Consider the following 21,936-nt stretch of genomic DNA (forward strand, 5'->3'; position numbering starts at 1 on the left):
ATGCATAAATTTTATCAATGCATCATTTTGTTCAATTGAGACTTCAACAACGTTGCCTATCCACCATTGATTATCGTAAGTACAGGCAACGTAGCAACCAGGAAAGATTTCGGACACTTTCAAATTTGGAATGGCAGTATCAGAAATTTTGGCAACAAAATTTATTGTGTCATTTGAAACTTTGCTGACACGAACCGAGTTTGAGTCGACTGGTACAAATTGCTGGTGCTCTCTGGTACCGGCTACTGTGCTGCTTTCATGCCATCTTTCTTCTTGAAACTTTTTGCTTTCTTCAATTTCTTCTTTTGGAACATAAATGTATTTAACTCCGTGTATATTTTGGTCACAAAAGTTAAATAGATCCTTTGGCGTCAATATTTGATCCGTTGATGGTCTTTGGAGGCTAGCCCGGGCAGCCAGTCGTTTAGTTGTTCCACCAACTCCATTGCAGGGTGATTTTCCGTGGCTAGTTCCAAAAAAATTCCATTCAGCCTCAATGTTGAAATCATTTCTGTGATTGCACAAATTCACAAAGTTCTTGTAGTTTTTATATTGTGCAGCTGAGCCGTCACTGAAGAGGTATGGTCAAATATATTTTATTGAGCAAGCAAGAACATAACATATTAACACAAAATACAGAAACTGCTCAAAAGTTTTGAAATAATCCCCAAAAGAACCACCCCCCCAAACCCCCCAAACCCCCCCTAACCCCCCTCCCCTCCATACCCACCCCTGGGTCCTCCTTCGAAACACAAAGTAACAAAAAATGTTGAATAACAAACTATACAAAAGAGGCGCAAAAGGGAAGTACAAACAAAGCATCAATTAAGTATCCGGCTACGAGCCAGAGGGGTCAAAGTATTCCAGAAAGGTTCCCAAGTGGTCTGGAAAAGACGACCTTGTCGAGAAGCCAAGTCAGTCACATCCCTGCGCTCCCACATCAAAAGAGCGATCATGCGGCTCCTCCAAAGGGAATAGTCCGGAGCCTCAGCTTCAAGCCATTTCAGCAAGATGCATTTCAAGGCGATCAGGATAGACCACTTGAGGAAAGCTGCAACTCCCTTGAAACGTGGAAAGTAGTGAGGAACAGTCCCAAATAAAAGCAAAGGGGAACTGCGAACAGTAACATGCCAAATAGACTGCACAAAAGCAAATATAGCAGTCCAAAAAAGTTGAATCTGAGGACAAGTCCAGAACATGTGGCCTAAGCTGGCTTCCGGAGCCTGACAACGAAGACAGGCTGCGTGAGAACGGAAGTGAGCCAAATAAGCCCTTTTAGGAGAAATATATAAACGAAAAATCAATTTAAAATGTTGCTCCCAAAAGGTAGTGTATTTACGAAAAGCAGGCAGTCGCCGGACAGCCTGAAGGAGAATATCAGAAGGCAAATCAACAGCAAGATCACCGGACCAAGCATCTCGCAGCTTAGAATGGTCAAACAAAGGGCATTCATCCTTCAAGTGGCGGTGATGAAACGTGAGAGGGACCGGTTGTTGAGAACCAAGGGTAAAGGCCGTGGACAAAGTCTCATGACAAGCGGCCTTCAAGGAGCTAGAAGGTAAGGAAGAGATGTAATGATGGATTTGCATGTAAGCAAAATAGTCAGTAGCAGGGCGACCAAATTCAGCTCGCAACTGAGCAAAAGATTTAATGACGCCTTCATCATTAACCAAGTGAAATAGATAATGAATGCCCCTTGTTTCCCACCGAGCAAAGCTCGGCCCATCTATCCCAGGTAAGAAAGAACCATTGAAACGAATAGGAAGGAAGGGAGATACAGAATGAGAAAGAGTGTGAAATTTACAGACCCAACGCCAAACCTTCCGTAAGGGTCGATGTAAAACTTTCATAGAAAGAGACTCAGGTTCTGAAGAAGGAACAGAATGAAGATAGGCACTGAAATGAGTGGAAGAAAAGCAGGAAAGTTCCAGAGCTGAGTTAGTAAATGCCAAAGTACCCCTAAAGAGATCATTAATATGCCTCATTCCACAACCAACTGTCAAATATCGGAGATTCAATAATCCCAAGCCACCCCTATACCAGGGAGTCGCCGCCCGCTTATAAGGCAAGCGAGGCCTCTTCCCTGCCCAAAGAAATTTCTGGACCAGTCGTTCCAATCGGCGCTCATCACGAAACGTCAAATAAAGGGGAAGGACCTGAAAAACATAAAGCCAACAGGGGACCAGAAGCATGTTGTACATGTGTACTCGACCCAAAAGTGAGAAAGGAAGGGACTCCCAAAGGTGCAACCTATGTTGTAACGTTTGAAACAACGGGGTTACATTCAGCCGGTACAAACTAGATAAATCCAGCGGAATATTAACCCCCAAGTACCGCAAAGAAGAATCTGCCCAACGAAGAGGGAAGACACCCCGCCACGAAGTACGTAAATCTGGTGGAAAAGGTAAAGCCAAAGATTTATCGAAGTTAAGAGACAGCCCTGAATAAAACCCAAATTCAGAGATGAGATCCAGAGCCGCCGGGAGAGAATCTTCAGGTCGGGTAAGAATTAGAAACATATCATCCGCGTACGCCAGAGTCTTAAGTTCGAAGTCACCGACCGAGAGACCTCGGACCTCCGCGAACCCCCGAAGAGTGCATAGCAACGGTTCCAAAGAAAGAAGAAACAAAAGAGGGGAGAGAGGGCATCCCTGTCGGGTTCCACGAAGAATAGGGAAGGAGTCAGTACAAGTCCCATTAACAAGCAAGGATGCCAAGGGATTGGAATATAGGGAACGCACAGCGTCTAGAAAGAACCCCCCGAGCCCCACATACTCCAAGGTACGAAATAAGAAGGACCAGTGAATACTATCAAACGCCTTAGAAGCATCCAAGCTAACAAACAAGGTCGGAATCTGGAAAGATTGACACTGGGCAAGAGCAAGAAGTACCTTACGGACATTATGGACAGACTGTCGGCCCCGAACAAAACCTACCTGATCCTCATGGATAAGCTGAGGTAAATGAGGAGCAAGACGATCAGCCAACATACGAGCAAAAAGTTTAAGATCTACATTGATCAATGAAATGGGACGATATGACTCCGGCAAATCAGCAGGCTTACCAGGCTTCAAGAGTAAGGTAATAAGGGCCTCATTTGCAAAACGTGGAAAAGAACCACGGGCCGTAGCTGCATCAAAATACGCCAATAAAGGTCCATAAAGTGTAGGAGAAAGAAGCCGATAGAAATCACCCGAGAACCCATCCGGGCCCGGAGCCCGATCAGAGCGGAGCGATTTAATAGCAGACTCCAATTCAACCGCCCTAAACGGACTATTAAGAGAGGCAATCGCATCCGCTGACAAACGAGGCAACCCAGAAGAGTGAAGATAGTCCGATATCATATCCAAAGAAGCGTCTTCCGGAGCTTCATATAACCGACTAAAGAAATCAAATAAGACCCCAGAAATCTCAGAAGTCCGAGACACCACACCTCCGCCCTGGGTACGCATAGATAAAATCGCTTCCTGCCAGTCGTAGCGTTAACCAAACGAGCCATAAGACGGCCGGGTTTGTTACCGTAACGAAGGAAACGATGCTGATAAAAGGCTTTACATTTTTGGGAGCGAGAATGGAGAAGGGAGTTCAGGGCCACCTGAGTAGACAAATAGCAGTCTCGAGTCTCCAGAGAAGGGTGGAGAGAAAAGGACCGCTTTGCCAGACGTAAAGCCCGTTCCAGAGTGACGATCCCCTGATTGATACGCCTATGACGAGCACAGAGAAATGAAATGATATGGCCTCGAATCACCGTCTTCCCAGCCTCCCAAAACAAGATAGGATCATCCATGTGGGGAGCATTATGTGTCGAATAATCGTCCCATTGAGTCTGCAAAAAAGCGCGAAATTCCTCATCCTTAGCAAGGTAAAAGGGAAACCGCCAGGACGGTGCGCGGAGGTACGCAGGATCCAAGACAACATCAACCCAAATCGGGGCATGATCCGAGATAGACAGAGGGCCAAGCTCCGCCGAGTGAACAGAAGGAAACATAGAGGAGGACAAGAAAATATAATCGAGACGGGACCAAGTACCATGGGCACGGGAGAGATGGGTATAGTCACGAACCTCGGGGTGTAGAAGACGCCACGGGTCTACAATCGAAAGTGAGTCACAGAAATCAGAAAGGAGATGACTCTTAGAACCCAAAGAAGAGGCAGAAGAGCTAGACTTATCCTGATCGGGATGCATCACCAAGTTAAAATCTCCCAAAAGAAGCAGCGGGTCATCAGGGAAGCGAGAACGAAGCTGAAGCAATCGCTGTAAAAAGGCTGATTCACCAGAATTAGGGCCATATACCACTAAGAAAAGATAAGAACGACCTCCCAAAGTAAGGCGAAGAAGCAAGAAGCGACCGTCAGACGACTTATCAAGAACCTGGACACCTATTGGCGAAGACTTACGGACCAGCACTGCTATGCCCCCATGACGACCCGAAGAGGAAGCAAAAAACACCTCCCCCACCCAGGATCGACGTAACTTAAGATGTTCTGCATCAGTCAATCTAGTTTCCTGTAGACAAGCAATGTCAGACCGGTAGCGTTGTAGAGCAACAAGTATTTTGGATCTCTTGACAGGCGACGTGATCCCCCCAACATTCCAAGAGGCAATTCTAAAAGGGGTACTCATAGCTGAAAAGCAGGAAGGAAGCAATGCCAGAGAAGGAAAATCAGGTGAAAACTACCCCAAGGGCCCAGCCTCCCCCAGAGCAGTAGAAATCGCCAAAAGTAGAGAGAACAGAGAACAATATTGAAACATTGCAAACTTAAGGAGAAATTATATAGAAGGAGGACCCCCCACCCCCCAAAACCCACCCCACCCATTCCCAATCCGCCCATCCCAACCCCCCTCATCCCCCCCAACCCCCTCCCACCCCCCAGAAACAAACCCCCCAAAAACCCAATCAGAAGGAAAACCCCGTCCCACATCGTGGAACAGAGATGGAGGCACAGATGTAGTCAGGGCCCCAAATCCCTCAGCCTCACACTCACCACAAACACGCAAAATACCTCGTCCATACAGCACACCCCCCAGGAGATGTCAAAGGGGAGTGAAGCTAATAAGCAAACTAACCCTAAACACAGAAAGTAACATTGCCCAATATCCAGTGGACCTGACATATTCACCAAAGGACCCCGGAAAGGAACATGGAAGTAAAGCATATATAATATTAGCAGCCCCACCAGAACCGAGGATTGAAACCAACAATCACCCACACACAACCACACCAGTACTCCCCCCAACACTCACTCCCATACACACACACACCCAGTCCATACCCCAAAGGAGAACTCAACCCCCCAAACATACTCCAACCCACCCACATGAGACAAACCCCAGTACCATACAAGACAAGAGCGCCACCCAGAGGCACAACATCCATTCAACCCCAAGTACACCTACAACCAACTAAGGCCACCAATACTGTAAGCAGCAATATCCAGAACAGAAACTGGAAAATGGAAACTGCAAAACCCAATATGCAACAAGAATAACAGAATGTAGATAATACATAAAATGCAATAGGAGTAGGCCACATTGCAGCCCAAACAGTGAGTGAGATATAACGGGTAACAGAGTCCAGAAGGCTAAAGATCCAAAGAAGAATCAAGCCATAGTAAAGCTCAAAAGGTTAGCAATGGGGAAACAAACTAAACCGCTCTTGTAAAGGAGAACAGCTCCCCACACCAGCTCTGTCCCAAGACTCAGGTAGCCGAAGAGGGTCCCGCTTCACCCGGTAGGGAATCCAGGTAGATCTGGGCATCCTCAGCCGTCGAATACAGGCGCCAGCCAGATGGAGTCCAAACCTTCAGTTGCGCCGGATAAAGTAGCTGGAACCGCTGTTTCTTATCAAAAAGGGCAGAGCACACCCGGGAGAAGCGCCGTCGACGTTCTTGGAGGGCAGGGGAGTAGTCCTGGAACAGACGTACCGGGATTCCTTCATAGGAGAGAGTATTACGCTTTTGCCGGTACTGCCGCATAAGTTCAGACTTCACCGCCGAATTGTGGACTTTGAAAATGGTGACTCGAGCTCGGTCACGATCATCCATGCGCCGGCCCAGGCGGTGAGCGCGGTCAAGCTTCAAGGGCCCAACCCCCGCTGGAAGCGGCAACTCCTGCTGGAGCCAGGACTCCACAAGGGAAAGAAGGCGAGAGTCAGGAACTGATTCAGGCAAGCCAATCAGTCGGATATTATCCCTCCTCGAGCGGTTTTCCAGATCTTCGATCTTCTCCGCTTGTCGTTGGAGCTGAGTGCGCAGAGCAGCCAGATCCGCCGCCGAGGAGGAGCACGTGTCTTCAACCCCCGATACGCGGCTCTCCAGGTCTCCCGTCCGCCGAGTCGTTTCCCCCAAAAGAGATTCCAGAGAGGTGAGCTGGCTGGAGAGGAGGTCGAATCGAGAGTCCAGCGCCCGCACCACTGATGCCGACAATGCCGCAATATGGGCCTCAGACAGGGGAAGCGCGGAACCCAAGTCTCCCGCCGCCATCTTGGGCTCGGGTCGCGCCGATCTGGTCTCCCTGTCTTTCCCCGCACGGCTCGATTTCGCTCTCATTACCGGGCTGGGTGTCTGCAAGAAACGGTCCATTAACCTCCTCAAAGGCTCAGAGCAGGGCTAGGGCTGGCCAAAACGGAGCGGAACGGTGCAGAGGGATTCAGGGCCCCGGAGCACGAGTGAAGCACGTCTCACCCCGCTCAACACATCACGTGACCTCCTCACTGAAGAGGTATATTTTGGTAATGTTTGTTTGAGTTACCAAAAATTCGATCAACTTTTGAATAAACACGTGTACAGATATCGTATCATGTTGCATATGATCAGAAATAATGCAACATTTTACAACTTGCAATGTGCCCACTTCATTGAGGTAATATGCAACAAAAGGATGTACCGTAGCTTGTGAATTTTCCCAGTGAAAGCCTTGGGCGGCATCCTGTACAACAAATGAGTAATTTTCAGCGAAATCCATCAAAACGATCATTTCCGTTTCTTTTAAGCCTGTCTTCAACATCTTCAAATATTCACTTTGATGTTTTGAAATGAAATGGTGGCTTGTCAACTTCCAAATCTTGCTTGCAAGTCTTTCAATAAAGTTGTCCATGGTTAGTACGCTTGTTTCTAATGTTTAACGGTCAGCGTGAACCCATTGCTTAAATTCTATTGATTCTTCTGGATCTAAATCCTTGAATATTTCTTCTAGGTATGCTGTTAGTGCTTCTTCACCAGGGCAGTTTTGACATCGTTGTAGCATACAGGTCACACACAGTTTTTTCCATAAGAACTTTGTAGTTCTCTTTGACATTGGCGCCTTGTAGCATGAGCTTTACATTTTGATGTATCGTGCAGATACACACGGAGTGTGCACCTGATGCACCAACGGTTACACACCACTTTGGCCTGAGCTCACAGAATTTGGAAAAACCAATTTCAGTTCCGTATTTGTTACAGTACGCCACGTACAGCTCTTTTAAAATTACACAACAGCAGCCGCTTTTGCTTTTGTACTTTTAAACCATTGAGGCGGACTGAAATGCAATCTTTTTTGCCAGGACATATTCTGCTGAATTCATCGTCTTCATAAAAATCTTGAACTCTATTTGCAATTTCTTTTGGAAGGGACTTGCCAATTTTTGCATCAGGTATAGAACAAATGCCTTTCTCTTTCTTTACTTTTTGGGCTGTTCTGACCATGCGCTCTGAAACGCCAAACTTCATTGCTGTTTCCTTTATTTACCAACTTTTTGGGGCCATCGTCAATAATTGAACTTTCATTGACCTGTTGGATATTGCAATTTTTGTTTTCATTTCAATGAGGTCAGTGTAATCTTCACATAACTTGCATTCTACAGACTGACGAGACGGCCCAACTTCTTCAGCTGAAACTCCAGCAGCAGATGTAATCTTCTTGGCTATCACATTCTGCACACGTTCAATTTTTCGTATCACATAGCCGGCTTTATCTCTACTAGCTAACCTTCGAATTTTCAATGGAGAGGTTCCTAAAGCAGTCAAGCTTTGATCAACTGCATCGGAGATGCTGATATCAAAATCGTCTGAAGATGAAGATGCTGCAGTAGCTTCACTCATTGAAACGTATTGGGCTTTGCACCTACTGCAAAGTTTCTGACCTGGCTTGATATTTATTTTTGCCACTTTTCTAAAATCATTAGACATGGCAAGATCGACTTTTAACAATCCACTTTGAACAATGTGATTTTTCTTTTCAAATGGATTACAACAAGATGTTTGCTTTAATTCGTATTTGTCGAGATACTTTGCTTTGTGGTGGAGGCAGATTTGATCTTTATCCATCAGTTCAACTTCAGAGCGCCGAGTGATAAGCAATTTGTCATCGGTTGACAAATTATGTAAAAAAATGAGCCCACATTTTTTAAAATAAAATGTGCCGTCATGACACTTTGACAACAATTTTTGCCCAATGGCACAGTCTGGCAGAAAAGGATTATTATTAGTAGATTCGTTGGCATCCATTTTAAACTGAATTAATAATAATGTGGATCTGAAAAAGAAAACAAGTTGTAATTTGTGATCTGCATGCAACAAAATTATCACCTCAATTTCTAGTTAGGAATAATCATTAATTAAGAACACTATAATTGTACCCAAAGCTTGAGTAAAAATAAACAGGGAAAAACAGTGTGAAAAGTGACATAATTGTAAGTTGAAACGTAGGCCGTTGCCATGGTGACATCTCCCAACTTTGTCCCCCTTTTTCGGGCATTGTTAACCTGCGTTGAAAAATGAAGCCCACTTTTCTAGGGGGTTTGAAATATGCTCTTTCTAATGAGACTGATTTGAAAGAGTTTCTGAAAGGTATTTTTCTGTAAAAGCAGGCTGAAAATACCCTATTTTTGGCCTTTTTACACAAATTAGCAACTTTACACTTAATTTGTAAACTAATGGAAAGAGCTTGGAGGTTGAAATTGTACTTTTGAAAACAACGTTGTACTGAGACATTATGCGCCAAATTTCGCATTTATTACCGTATTTTCACGCAAATAACGCGCACCCGTATAAAACGCGCACACGGGTATAGCGCGCAGAAATCACGATGATATGTACAAAAACTTTGGTATACCGCGCTCACGGGTATACCGCGCATGCTGCCTGACGCTCCTTTCGCCCGCCCTGACTTTCCGTGCGCTGTCCCGACTCTCCGTTCACCCCCCCTGACTTCCGTGCACTGTCCCCCCTTGAAGGTCTGTCCCCATCCTGAAAGCCTGATGCCCCCCCCCGACGTCCGATACATCCCTCCCCCCCCGAAGGACCGCCGACTCCCCAACAATATCGGGCCAGGAGGGAGCCCAAATCCTCCTGGCCACGGCGACCCCCTAACCCCACCCCGCACTACATTACGGGCAGGAGGGATCCCAGGCCCTCCTGCCCTCGACGCAAACCCCCCTCCCCCCAACGACCGCCCCCCCCCAAGAACCTCCGACCGCCCCCCAGCCGACCCGCGACCCCCCTGGCGACCCCCACGACCCCCCCACCCCCCTTCCCCGTACCTTTGGTAGTTGGGCCAGAAGGGAGCCCAAACCCTCCTGGCCACGGCGACCCCCTAACCCCACCCCGCACTACATTACGGGCAGGAGGGATCCCAGGCCCTCCTGCCCTCGACGCAAACCCCCCTCCCCCCCAACGACCGCCCCCCCCAAGAACCTCCGACCGCCCCCCCAGCCGACCCGCGACCCCCCTGGCGACCCCCACGACCCCCCCACCCCCCTTCCCCGTACCTTTGGTAGTTGGCCGGACAGACGGGAGCCAAACCCGCCTGTCCGGCAGGCAGCCAACGAAGGAATGAGGCCGGATTGGCCCATCCATCCTAAAGCTCCGCCTACTGGTGGGGCCTAAGGCGCGTGGGCCAATCAGAATAGGCCCTGGAGCCTTAGGTCCCACCTGGGGGCGCGGCCTGAGGCACATGGGCCCAACCCGACCATGTGCCTCAGGCCGCGCCCCCAGGTGGGACCTAAGGCTCCAGGGCCTATTCTGATTGGCCCACGCGCCTTAGGCCCCACCAGTAGGCGGAGCTTTAGGATGGATGGGCCAATCCGGCCTCATTCCTTCGTTGGCTGCCTGCCGGACAGGCGGGTTTGGCTCCCGTCTGTCCGGCCAACTACCAAAGGTACGGGGAAGGGGGGGTCGTGGGGGTCGCCAGGGGGATCGCGGGTCGGCTGGGGGGCGGTCGGAGGTTCTTGGGGGGGGCGGTCGTTCGGGGGGGGGGGGGTTTGCGTCGAGGGCAGGAGGGCCTGGGATCCCTCCTGCCCGTAATGTAGTGCGGGGTGGGGTTAGGGGGTCGCCGTGGCCAGGAGGGTTTGGGCTCCCTTCTGGCCCGATATTGTCGGGAAGTCGGCGGTCCTTCGGGGTGGGGGTGCGAATGGTCCTGCCGGGGGGGGGGGGGGATGTATCGGACGTCGGGGAGTCGGCCGGGCAAGAGGGCTTGGGCTCCCTCTTGCTCCGATCGTGGATGCGGGTCGGGTGGGAGCGCGTGCGAGCGGTCGTTCGGGGTGGGGGTGCGAGTGGTCCTGCCGGGGGGGGGGATGTATCGGACGTCGGGGAGTCGGCCGGGCAAGAGGGCTTGGGCTCCCTCTTGCTCCGATCGTGGATGCGGGTCGGGTGGGAGCGCGTGCGAGCGGTCGTTCGGGGTGGGGGTGCGAGTGGTCCTGCCGGGGGGGGGGGGATGTATCGGACGTCGGGGAGTCGGCCGGGCAAGAGGGCTTGGGCTCCCTCTTGCTCCGATCGTGGATGCGGGTGCGGGTGGGAGCGCGTGCGAGCGGTCGTTCGGGGTGGGGGTGCGAGCGGTCCTGCTGGGGGGGTGAATCGGGCGTCGGGCGGGAACTATGTTTTAAAACTTTTGTATACCGCGCTCACGCATATAACGCGCGAGGGGTATGCGCGGTAGGTAAAAACGCGTATAACGCGCGCGTTATATGCGTGAAAATACGGTACTCAATTATTGTGGGAGCTAAGTAATGTCAAACTGACTTTTTTTGGAGCACTAATTTTTTCGGCCAAGTTTACTGTAATTCAGCCATTCACTCAGTGCTCGACAAAAATTATTATTGGTAGCACTGAATAGAGCTCCAAAAGTTGTGCAGGGTACTAAGTTTCAGTTTTTTTGGAAACATAGCTCGTGAGATATTATGTCTCAAAGTTGTCAGAATGTCACTGTCGTACTGTATGTCATTGCAGTATGGGGTCAAACAAATGGCTATATCTCCACGAATATTCCACAGGCGAAACTAAAACTTTACCAAAGTTCGTTTGATACATGTGGGACTTTGTGCATAAAGTTTTATCAAAATCCGTGATGGTCAAGCAGGGAGCCCTTGATCACTTGACATGGAATAACCCTAGTGGAGGGGGCAAATCACACAGAGCGAGGCATGAGGGGCCGTCTAGACATCCCGATGAGCCTGTGAGATACCATGAACCACCGGAACAAAGTGACCGCTGCAGTGCGACCACGGGAAAGCAAACTGAAGTTATCAGTGGAGTCACCACTATATAGCCCAGAACCTGTACAGAAGCCCACACACATGCACTTGGTGACTGAATGATAAGAAGAAGAAGGAGGGGAACCCGAGAGTGTAACATGTCACCCCCGTCCCTGGGAAGAAACACACTCCTCTCGTACGTGACTAACAACATCCCCAGATGGTCCAATGGTTGGCATAGAACAAGAGAACACAGTGGAAAATGGAACCTGCACATCCAAAGAATGGAGAAAAGAAATCACCTAAGGGCATTTGTCAAATGACCCAGCTGGAAGATGGCCGAATCAACCAGCAGACCAAGGAATAAAGCATCTCTATACGACCAAACGCTAGCCCTACCATCAACATCTACTAAAATGGTAGAGGAACCGCAGCTAGGCCAAATGATGTCTGCTTAAACAGAAAGCGTCGCTCGAGAACAACTAAGCGAAGAAACCTTTGAGAGGTGGTCACATGAGAATACATACAAAGAAGCTCACGGGTTCTTATGAATGCCAAACTCAGAGAACTAAGTGACCCCTATGAAATCCATCACCAGGCAGACCAATTCCCCCTTCTTGGGTACCATGAAGCAAATGGGTAACCACTCCCAGTTCCGGGAGAGCAGAAACTACTGTCCCAAGTTACAGCCACCCCGGAAGGGGATCTCACACCAACGTCACCTTGGGATACGCAATCCCAGAAAGAATCTGAAATGGGAGAAACAATTCAAAGGCCCGGAACCTGAGACCGCCATGTCTCCTTTACCGCAGATAATGACCTGGAGGAGAGTCAGAAGTTCCGAATAGAAGAAAGGAACTCTCCTAAGAACATACCAGACCTGCAACGGAAGCACTATTACGAGTAATCAGCGGCAGCCTGTGTGAGCAGAAAACAGCATGCAAGCTGCTCCAAATACAACGGGCCTGAAAGGGTAACTTCTCATTGAAGAATGGTTTCCTGTATTTTTTTTTTTTCTTTTTGCGTGTGTGCAGTTCAATGTGGCCCAGGGAAGGCAAATGATGGGACACCCCGGCCATAGACCCTGGAACGCTATACAGAAAAAGATAGTCATGCCCGACAGAAATCGGACATAGCCAATATGCCCCTAAACTGCTTCAAAGGGCAGGAAGCATCTCAATAACGCTACCAGACACAGTCAGCGCTGCATCAATGGCACCAATGGTAAGGAAACTGCCAAACTTACATAGTGTCAACCATTGGAGACCTCGAGACAGATGAAGAGATACCCGAATGAAAAACCGGGAACTCTCCTGCGACTGACCTAAGTTGTACCTTGAGGCACGGCTTCTACCAACCCAGAAGCCGAAACTGGATGGTTAAGTATAGAGCCCAACCGCTCTCTAATGGGCCTGCAGAGATCCCCACAGGAGATAACGCCAGAGCGGCAAATCAATCAACTCGGGAGACCTCCACACACTGGGCCCCAATGTCTCATGAAAGCAGGAGAAAACTGCAAGCAACTTCCAACGCATCTGACCTCGAAGGCATAGAAGCCGCGGCAGATGCCAATATAAGCCAGCTACCAGAGAAACCACTGAACGCTGTGGCGCCCTCCCCCGAGCGCAGAAGCGCTAGCCTCTTGCTCACAGAAAGACCGCGGCTCCCAGCCTTCGGCGAAAACAACATACCAGCTGGAGAATCAAACACAGCCGTGGCAAGCGGGAAACTCAAGCCACACTGTGACGCGCTCAGCCGAGCAAGAGAACAAGCCTGTGCCTGTTTTGCCGGTCCCATGCAACTGAGGGAAAAACAGGGAGAGAAAACAGGGAGACCGCGGAAGGCGCAGAGAGAAAGAAGCCGCTGAAACAGACCGCAAGAACGCCGCAGCGTGTCTGCCAGCGTCGGAGCACAAGCGCAATCCACCAGCCCGCGGAAAGGCACGGGCTCCACAAACAGTGTCCATCCTGTAGCACCCCGACCACAGCCACGGCACATGCTGAGCGAAGGGCAGCCTCCGCGAAACAGGTTGCAAATGTGAGGACTCCCCCCGCCCCACAGGAAAACAACACGTGGCTCCCGCGCGCGGAAGTCAGCGGCTCATCCGACCGAGCCCAAACTATATTGCAGAGGCTCTCTCCACTCAAACATATGCAAAAAAAATTAGCCTCCACAAACTGCAAAATATGTACCGCTCATGAAAGCTTAGCGGATGAGAAATAAATTAAACATCAGGCGAACCACGCGACCGCACAGCCACTGTGTCCCCCGAAGCACCAAACATAACACCAACAACCAGAAAATAGAACTTACAATTGCAAGGTAAAAAAGGCATACTCACAACCCGGCTTACAGGGCTGTCAGACGCTGGCAGGAACAGGTTGAGCACCACTGAGAGTACCCCATCATGGAAAGCAAATGCGGTCTCTTTTTTTTTAGGGAAAGAAGAAAAATAGAGATCCAGATAGACCCTCTATCATAGGAGGGAGGGTGAGGCAGGGACCTGGGGGGGGGGGGGCCCTATAGCCGGCACCGTTCAGCCGGACGCTGTCTCACTGAAGAGAAAAATCTCAACAGGAGAAATAGAATTGTAAGCTCACTGAAGAGAAAATCTCAACAGGAGAAATAGAATCGTAAGCTCACTGAAGAGAAAATCTCAACAGGAGAAAATGAGCTTCCAGCCACAGCCAGAATCCAGGAGCTAGTTGAATAGCGATCATCCCCTGCTGGGAGATAGAGCATGCTGCCAATACAGGAGGAGTGCCAGCCAATGGGACCACCTGTTAATCAGTGTCTCTATCTCCACCTGCTGGTAGATGTGAGCTATCCCATTGGTCTCTGGATTCATCTGCTGCTGTTGCTAAGGAAAAACTGCTTAGCTAAAAGCAAAAACCCAGAAAAACAGGATTTTAGAGGTGGGGACACTAGGAAGTGGCAAAAACCCTTAAAAAACAGGGAATATCAGGACCCCCCCCCTCGATTTTGCCCATAGGCTGTAATAGCCTTGCTCTCCATGACATGTGCTCTGAAGGTGCTGCAGCTGCCTCAGCTCTAAGTAGCAGCTGGCTACGGGAGAAGAAACTGCCTCAAATCAACCAGTCAAACGCCGAGATCTTCGGGCTGCCAGTTGGACTGATCCTCAACTCCCCGTAGACCCACAAAAGCAAAGGGGGGGGGGGGGGAGATGAAATCACAGTTAGCACCCTGAAATGCTCCACTGAGCCCCTGCAGATGCCTAACAGCCTGTGCTCAAGCCCCTGCGATTCAGTAGACAACAAGGGTATGGACCCCGAGCTACACAAAGATCTCTGCAGGCTGGCCAAACAGGTCCCTAAGGGATTAACCTGCCAATTGCAAACCCAAATCCGCTTCTCCATGCAGGCAGAGCTTTCCCCACACAGGGAAGTTCTTGTGCACAGAAATGAAAAAGTGTGAAAAATACCAAAAATAAATATATACACAGAGCAGATCAGAAAGATACCTTCCAGCTCACGTGCATAAGGAAAACCTGAAGGGGCAGCAGAGCCCTTGGTAGGAGGAGGAGGAAGAGTTGAAAACCTGGAGTGGATTCCTTCTGCATGGCTCACGAGTATATGAGTCGAATATACTACTGTCCAGAATGACACACCTATTGCATTAGAATTAGTGTTGTGGTTAACACTGCAAAATCCTTTATGAAATTAAAGTTTATAAAAGTCCTAGAATTTGAATAATAAAGTTTCCAAAGTACATACCTGCATCTGACAACCACCTGGATATTTTTACCTTTCTCTTCTTTTTTAGTTCCCGCTAGATTTTGGGAAGTCATTGCCTCTGTAAACAAGAAAAAAAACAAAACAAAATCAATCCTTAGTCTGTGCTGCCCTGCTACTAATACTTTTAAATGTATTTCTAAAGGTGCATACTACTATCACTTACTTATCAATAAGTATGTAGACAGGCAAAATGCTATATCAGATGAGGTAAGTTTGCATACATCAGGCTAAGCCAGGGATCTCAAAGTCCCTCCTTGAGGGCCGCAATCCAGTCGGGTTTTCAGGATTTCCCCAATGAATATGCATTGAAAGCAGTGCATGCGCATAGATCTCATGCATATTCATTGGAGAAATCCTGAAAACCTGACTGGATTGCGGCCTTCAAGGAGGGACTTTGAGACCCCTGCCTGTATAACTTGCCCTCCAACTCCAGACAGCCTGGAAACAATCCTATTCTTTTTTTAACCAAACCTCTGGAATAGCCTACCTCCTCATTTCAGAGCCCTTAAAGGACTTTTTAACTTTAGAAAAGTGGTAAAAACCTACCTTTATGCCTCCCACAACCCTTCACCAGCATCAGTAAATAATCCTATATGAAGATACTCATATATTGCAACATGCAAAGTGTAAACCTTATATTGTAACACTGAATGTAAACTAACCAGTTCTGAGCTCTTTGGGAAGGCAGGATATATAAAGCCTATGCTGCTGCTTGTAAACAGAAAAAAAAGGTGTGGGGGATAGGGATTGGGGCTCATACCACCATAAAGCAGTTTACATACAAGTATTTCAAGCATTTTCCCTATCTGTCCAGTGGACTCACAATTTAATGTACCTGGGACAGTGGATGATTAAGTGACTTGCCCAGGATCACAAGGAGCAGCGTGGGGTTTTAACTAGTGCTGCCCAATTCAAATAGATTCACTTCGGTGAATTGATTCATTGCCCAAGAAAATCGGACTCACCAATTCAGCAGCCAACACCCCCCCCCCTTGAGATCTGACATACTTCCGAGGCCTCCTAAAGCAGCAGTGGACTGAACAGGCTACTCTATGGCCTACCCTGTCGGGGCCTTCCATTTGCTGCATCACTGACGATGCCACAGAAGGAAGCCCTGGCAGGGCAGGCCACAGAGCAGCCCGCTCAGAGCAATGCTACTGCTGAGTGTACACTATTGTGCTGCTTTAGGAGACCTCAGAGTTATGTCAGGTCTCATGGTGGGAGAGTTGGTGGTGTGCTGCTACTGCTCAGGGGGATGGGAAGAGATGGCAATCTGCTGCACATAGGGGGAGATAAAGGAGAGGAAGAATTGTTGGGATGGAGGAGAGGAATGGAGAGAAGAGGTAGAAAGGAGCGAGGGGGAAATTCTGCATATGGTGGAGGAGAGGAAGACATGCATGGAGAAGAGAGGGGAAAATGTTGGACATAGGGTGAATGGCAGGAAGAGAGAAAAATGTTAACACATCATAATGCGAGGAAGGAAAAAATGCTGCATGGAGGGGAATAATAATAATAATTTATTTCTTATATACCGCTATACCATAAGTTCAAAGCGGTTTACAACAAGTTACACACAATGAGAGTAAGAGATGTTTACAACAAGAAGTAAGAGATGTTTACAACAAGATACATACAATGAGTGTATGAGATGTAAGGGGAACAGAAAAAGTACTTTCTGGGATACAAATTGCAAATGGAAGAGAACCAAGATGGTTTGAATCAAAAGGAAGTATCTAGTTAGAGATTGGGGTGCAGGGGAAAACAATTTGGATGGAATACCTTTACAAATGGGAAGGAGGATGAGTTAATCTAAAATCAAGAGAATTGGGGATTAGGATGAGGATAGCTTGGGGGGATTGGGCAAGAATTGGGAGGTTTGACCCAAGGCTTAGGGCATCCAGAATTTCACACTTTTCCCAGATTTGCCTATGTGAAAGACCACAGTTCATGAGACAATTGCCCATTAACAACATGCAAGGCGCATACCATGTGTGCAATAGAGGCAGAATGTGTGAGCATAGCAGGACCTTACAAGAATTATAACTTCAAGGATTGGGTTTGTAATAAGTCCACCCGAATAAACACGGACTGTAATTCTCAACAGGTGGTCTACGTTGTCTGGTGTCTGTGTGCCATGTTTGATGTGGGATGCACTATTCGGCATGTAAAAACACGGATCGGGGAACACATCAGTAGGATTCACTTGGCTGTACAAGAAGCCCCACTAGTAGCCTATTGGCTTAATAGATCTCATACAGTGGAGGAGTTGTATTCTGTACTAGACACAGTCAATCCCACGAGAGGAGACATTGCCCATATTTTGTGGCAGAAAGAACAGCGGTGGATACATGCCCTGAAAACTCTTTACCCGAATGGACTCAATAACGAAATTGAGTGGTTAGCCTTTCTTTAAAAATCAAAAATTATCTCGTCAGTACAATCTGTGGGAAATTTTCAACATTTTTGTTAATGGCACTTAAGAGTGTCAAACCGTTTAAAGGAGTTTCCTTTTGACATTTAAATTATGATGTCAGTATGGGGAGAGGGGATGGAGGGCTGGGGGTCCCAGATGTGGTGAAATATTATCAGGCTGCTCAGTTGCGCGCCCTCTTAGAATGGCAGGCGCAGACGCCGAAACTGTGGGTGGAAATTGAGCAAAATTTAAGTGATGGGGTGCCTTTGTTACATAGGTCGTGGGTACCTGGTAGGGCGTGACTGGTAGGGGGGTATCCTCAGTAGTGACTTCCTTGAGGGTGACTGGTAGGGGGGTATCCTCAGTAGTGACTTCCTTGAGGGTATGGAATCAGACCCGAGCTTGTTTATTGGGGAGTAGGCGACATTCCTGGTATACTCCGTTGAGACATAATCCTGACTTTCCACCGGGAAGGGATGGGGGAGTGTTTGCAGACTGGGAGTCGCGGGGTTTGGTGTGTGTGGGACCCGGTCCAGGGAGGTGTTAGACCCTTTACAGAACTCAGGGGTAAGTTTGGGTTCGGTATACAGGATCTGTTCCCCTACCTACAGGTTTTGCATTATATTAGGACCTCGGGTCTCCTGGGTGACTTGAGGGGTGGTAAGATGCCCTTTGAGCTGCTATTGGGCCCGGTGCTTCGGAGGGGAGCTCTCTCTGCAATATATAGGTGCCTTAATGGTAGGGGGGCCTCCCTTCCCTACATGAGGGCCTGGGAAGATGATTGTGGTTCGGTTATTCCCTGGGATACTTGGGGTGACATATGGTCGGAGATCTCCTCGGCGGGGATTTCTGCTTTGCTGATTGAGAATGGTTACAAGGTTCTCTTTCGGTGGTACTATACCCCTCAAGTTGTGGCTCGTTGGTGGGGAGGTGCGAGTGTTCTGTGTTGGAGGGGCTGTGGGGAAGTGGGTACCTATTTTCATATGTGGTGGCAGTGTGGGCAGGTGTGTGGCTTCTGGACTGAGGTCTTTGATCGGGTGTCCCGGATCCTAGATGTCCAGATACCGGCCGATTGGCGACACGCCTTGTTGTTTTGGCATCAATTGGATCTGGCTGGGGGTGACTCTTTGTTTTGTAAGTTGACATTCACTGCTGCTCGATTGGCCATTGCCTCTTTGTGGAATCAGGCGCTCTCTCCCACGTGGGCCCTGGTGGAGCAACGTTTGCTTACTTGGCAGAATCTTTATCATTTAACGGCCTTGCGGCATGGTAAACTACATGGTTATGCTCATGTGTGGCGCAATTTTCGGGCTTCTGTGGGGATCTGTGGTAGGGGTGGTCAGGGGCTTTGAGTTGGTCTGGGGGTTGGAATAGATGGGCGATGCTTGGGGGGATCACATACCCATATTCCTTTTCAATCTTTGGTATCTGTTTGGGATTGATTATCTCTCAACCATATAGAGAGCTGTGGGTATTGTGCTTTGTCCCTGGGGGGTGGGAGGGGGGATATTGGCAGTGCTTTGGTGGGTATTCTAGATTGTTTTATTAGCTTGAAGGACTTGCACATATCTATGCTGTTGATTTTAATTCTATGTGCTATTTTGGAGTGTGGTATTCAGCTCTATGTATTTTTGTTTTTGCCTTTCATGTGCAATTGTTCTGTACTGTTTGGAGTGTTTTTCAATAAAAGCTTTTCAATTAAAAAAAAAAAATTATGATGTCATCACATTTGATCGTCATCCACGTGATCTTTATTTCAAGCGGATAGTTGGTGGCGTTCTGTCAGTTGGCAGTGTAAACGCACTACTCCAGCATTGATAGACCATTTTTTCTGTTATGTATGATTTTAATTTTCTTCCCGGTTTGCCTGCAGTGATTTCACAATAGTAAAACAAGTATTTTGGCTTTAGTTAGACATTTGACTCCTTTTTGTCTACAGAAATGCCCATTACCTGATACGCCTCTCTACATTGTCACAACCCGCGGGCTCCTGAAACGCACAGCGAGCCTGAGTCACAGTGACCGATACTATTCCTAGCGCGTTCCCTCCAACTAGGGAATCCTTCAGGCGCCTAGGCATCAGCTTAGGGTGAAAATGTCCACAGTGCAAGCAAGCAAGGAATCCACACACACTCAAAGAGGTTCAAAATAAAGTTAGACTTTTATTCCTGACCCCGAGTCAGGTTGCTCTGAGGTTCTTAGCAGGCTATAATATTTTCCAATACATTGGTGCAAAAAGCCAAAACATACAATGCTAGGCCAACCTGGCCACACTGGTTTCACCACCGTCAGAATGACCCTTATTTCCAAAATCAAAAAGGGAAAAAGAAACACAAAAACCAAAACTATGGCTTGACTTCAATTTCTACAGCTCAGTCCTCTTCACCAGCCTAAACAGATAAAGGTAAGTTCAGCAATAAGGAAACATACACCCAGTTCTTGTTGTATGACAATAAACTTTTCATAAGCCAAAAGTAAACTGTTAAAACTGGAGGGCTCCGACACTGGCTGACTGCAGTCAAGGAACTTATTCAAATGGAGTTCCTCGTGGCTGAGGTTCCCTGCAGTAGTTTATCAGCAGCAATTAGTCTCCAGTGTGTGGAGAGGAGCGTAAGCAAAAAGGCTCCGTAGTTAAATGTTCAAGCAGTTTAAGGCTATAAAGCAATGTTACTTACCGTAACAGCTGTTATCCAGGGACAGCAGGCAGCTATTCTCACTAGTGGGCGACGTCATCCAACGGAGCCCCGATGCGGACATCTCACAAGCATACTTGCTTGTAGAAACTTTTAGAAGTTTCGAGTTGCCCACACCGCGCATGCGCGAGTGCCTTCCCGCCCGATGCACCGGGCGTGTCTCCTCAGTTCAGATAGCTAGCAGAGAAGCCAACCCAGGGGAGGTGGGTGGGATGTGAGAATAGCTGCCTGCTGTCCCTGGATAACAACTGTTACGGTAAGTAACACTGCTTTATCCCAGGACAAGCAGGCAGGTATTCTCACTAGTGGGTGACCTTCGAGCTAACCACAATGGGATGGTGGGAGAGTTGGCAACTTAGGAAAATAAATTTTGTAACACTGTTTGGCCAAACTGTCCATCCTGTCTAGAGAATGTATCCAGACAATAGTGTGAGGTGAAGGTATGAACCGAGGACCAAGTGGCAGCCTTACAAATCTCCTCAATCAGTGTCGATCTGAGGAAAGCTACAGAGGCTGCCATTGCTCTGACCTTATGGGCTGTGACTTTACTGTGAAGGGGTAATCCAGCTTGGGCATAGCAGAAAGAGATACAAGACGCCATCCAGTTGGAGATGGTGTGCTTAGAGATAGGGCGTCCCAACTTGTTCGTATCAAAGGAGATGAAAAGTTGAGGAGCAGATCTGTGAGACTTGGTGCGCTCCAGGTAGAAAGCCAAAGCACGCTTACAGTCCAGAGTGTGAAGAGCGGATTCTCCAGGATGAGAATGTGGCTTCGGAAAAAACACAGGAAGAACAATGGATTGATTCGGATGAAATTCCGAGACCACCTTGTGGAGGAATTTAGGATGAGTGCAAAGGACCACCTTGTCATGATGAAACACTGTAAAGGGCGGATCCGCAACCAATGCTTGAAGTTCACTCACTCGACGGGCAGAAGTGAGGCCGATGAGAAGCACCACTTTCCAAGTGAGAAATTTCAGAGGAGCCTTATTAAGAGGTTCAAATGGAGGCTTCATAAGTTGAGAAAGAACAACATTGAGGTCCCAAACCACTGGAGGCGGTTTGAGGGGAGGATTGACATGGAACAGTCCTTTCATTAATCTGGAAACCACAGGATGTGCAGAAAGAGGTTTCCCCTGAAGGGGCTGGTGGAAAGCGGCAATTGCACTAAGATGGACTCTGATCGATGTAGACTTGAGACTAGTACCCTCTCTTTCTGGCCCTATAAATTCTTCCCCTTCACTCCCCACCCCCCAGTTTAGCACATCTTGGAAACCCATTCTCCATTCTACCTTAAAAAAAAAAACAGTCCAGAGTGCTTCCTGGTCCAGCACAGCCTCCCCCTTCACCTCCGCTCGCATCCATTTTTGTGGCAGGGGAATGTCGGCTGTAGCAGCAACTCTAAAATGCAGCCTGGGCCTCCCTTTGCGCTTTCCTTGTGCCGTGCTTCGCCTAAGATGGAAACTGAAGTAGCGTCATTAGTGGGTGCAGCACAACACAAGGAAAGCACGAAGGAATCTTGCAGGCTGCGTTTCATAGTTGCTGCCGCAGCTGACATTCCCATGTCACAAAAATGGATACAAGCGGAGGGGAAGGCGACGTCAGGCTTGTGCACTTAAAAGAGGG

At 48.3% G+C, this 21,936-nt stretch overlaps 1 protein-coding gene across 4 annotated transcripts in view; it reads right to left on the bottom strand.

Annotated features, from left to right (window-relative positions):
- Nucleotides 1-21,936, bottom strand: part of KIF11 (kinesin family member 11) — a 160,656-nt gene that overhangs the window by 133,903 nt on the left and 4,817 nt on the right. For all 4 annotated transcript variants that reach the window (XM_033940197.1, XM_033940199.1, XM_033940195.1 and 1 more), the window contains exon 2: nucleotides 15,185-15,263. In XM_033940197.1, coding sequence (XP_033796088.1) covers nucleotides 15,185-15,258 — 74 coding nt within the window. In that variant the 5' untranslated portion in view covers nucleotides 15,259-15,263. The remainder of the gene's footprint in view (nucleotides 1-15,184; nucleotides 15,264-21,936) is intronic.

The sequence above is a fragment of the Geotrypetes seraphini genome, chromosome 4, assembly GCF_902459505.1.
Source record: "Geotrypetes seraphini chromosome 4, aGeoSer1.1, whole genome shotgun sequence".
NCBI lineage: Eukaryota > Metazoa > Chordata > Amphibia > Gymnophiona > Dermophiidae > Geotrypetes > Geotrypetes seraphini.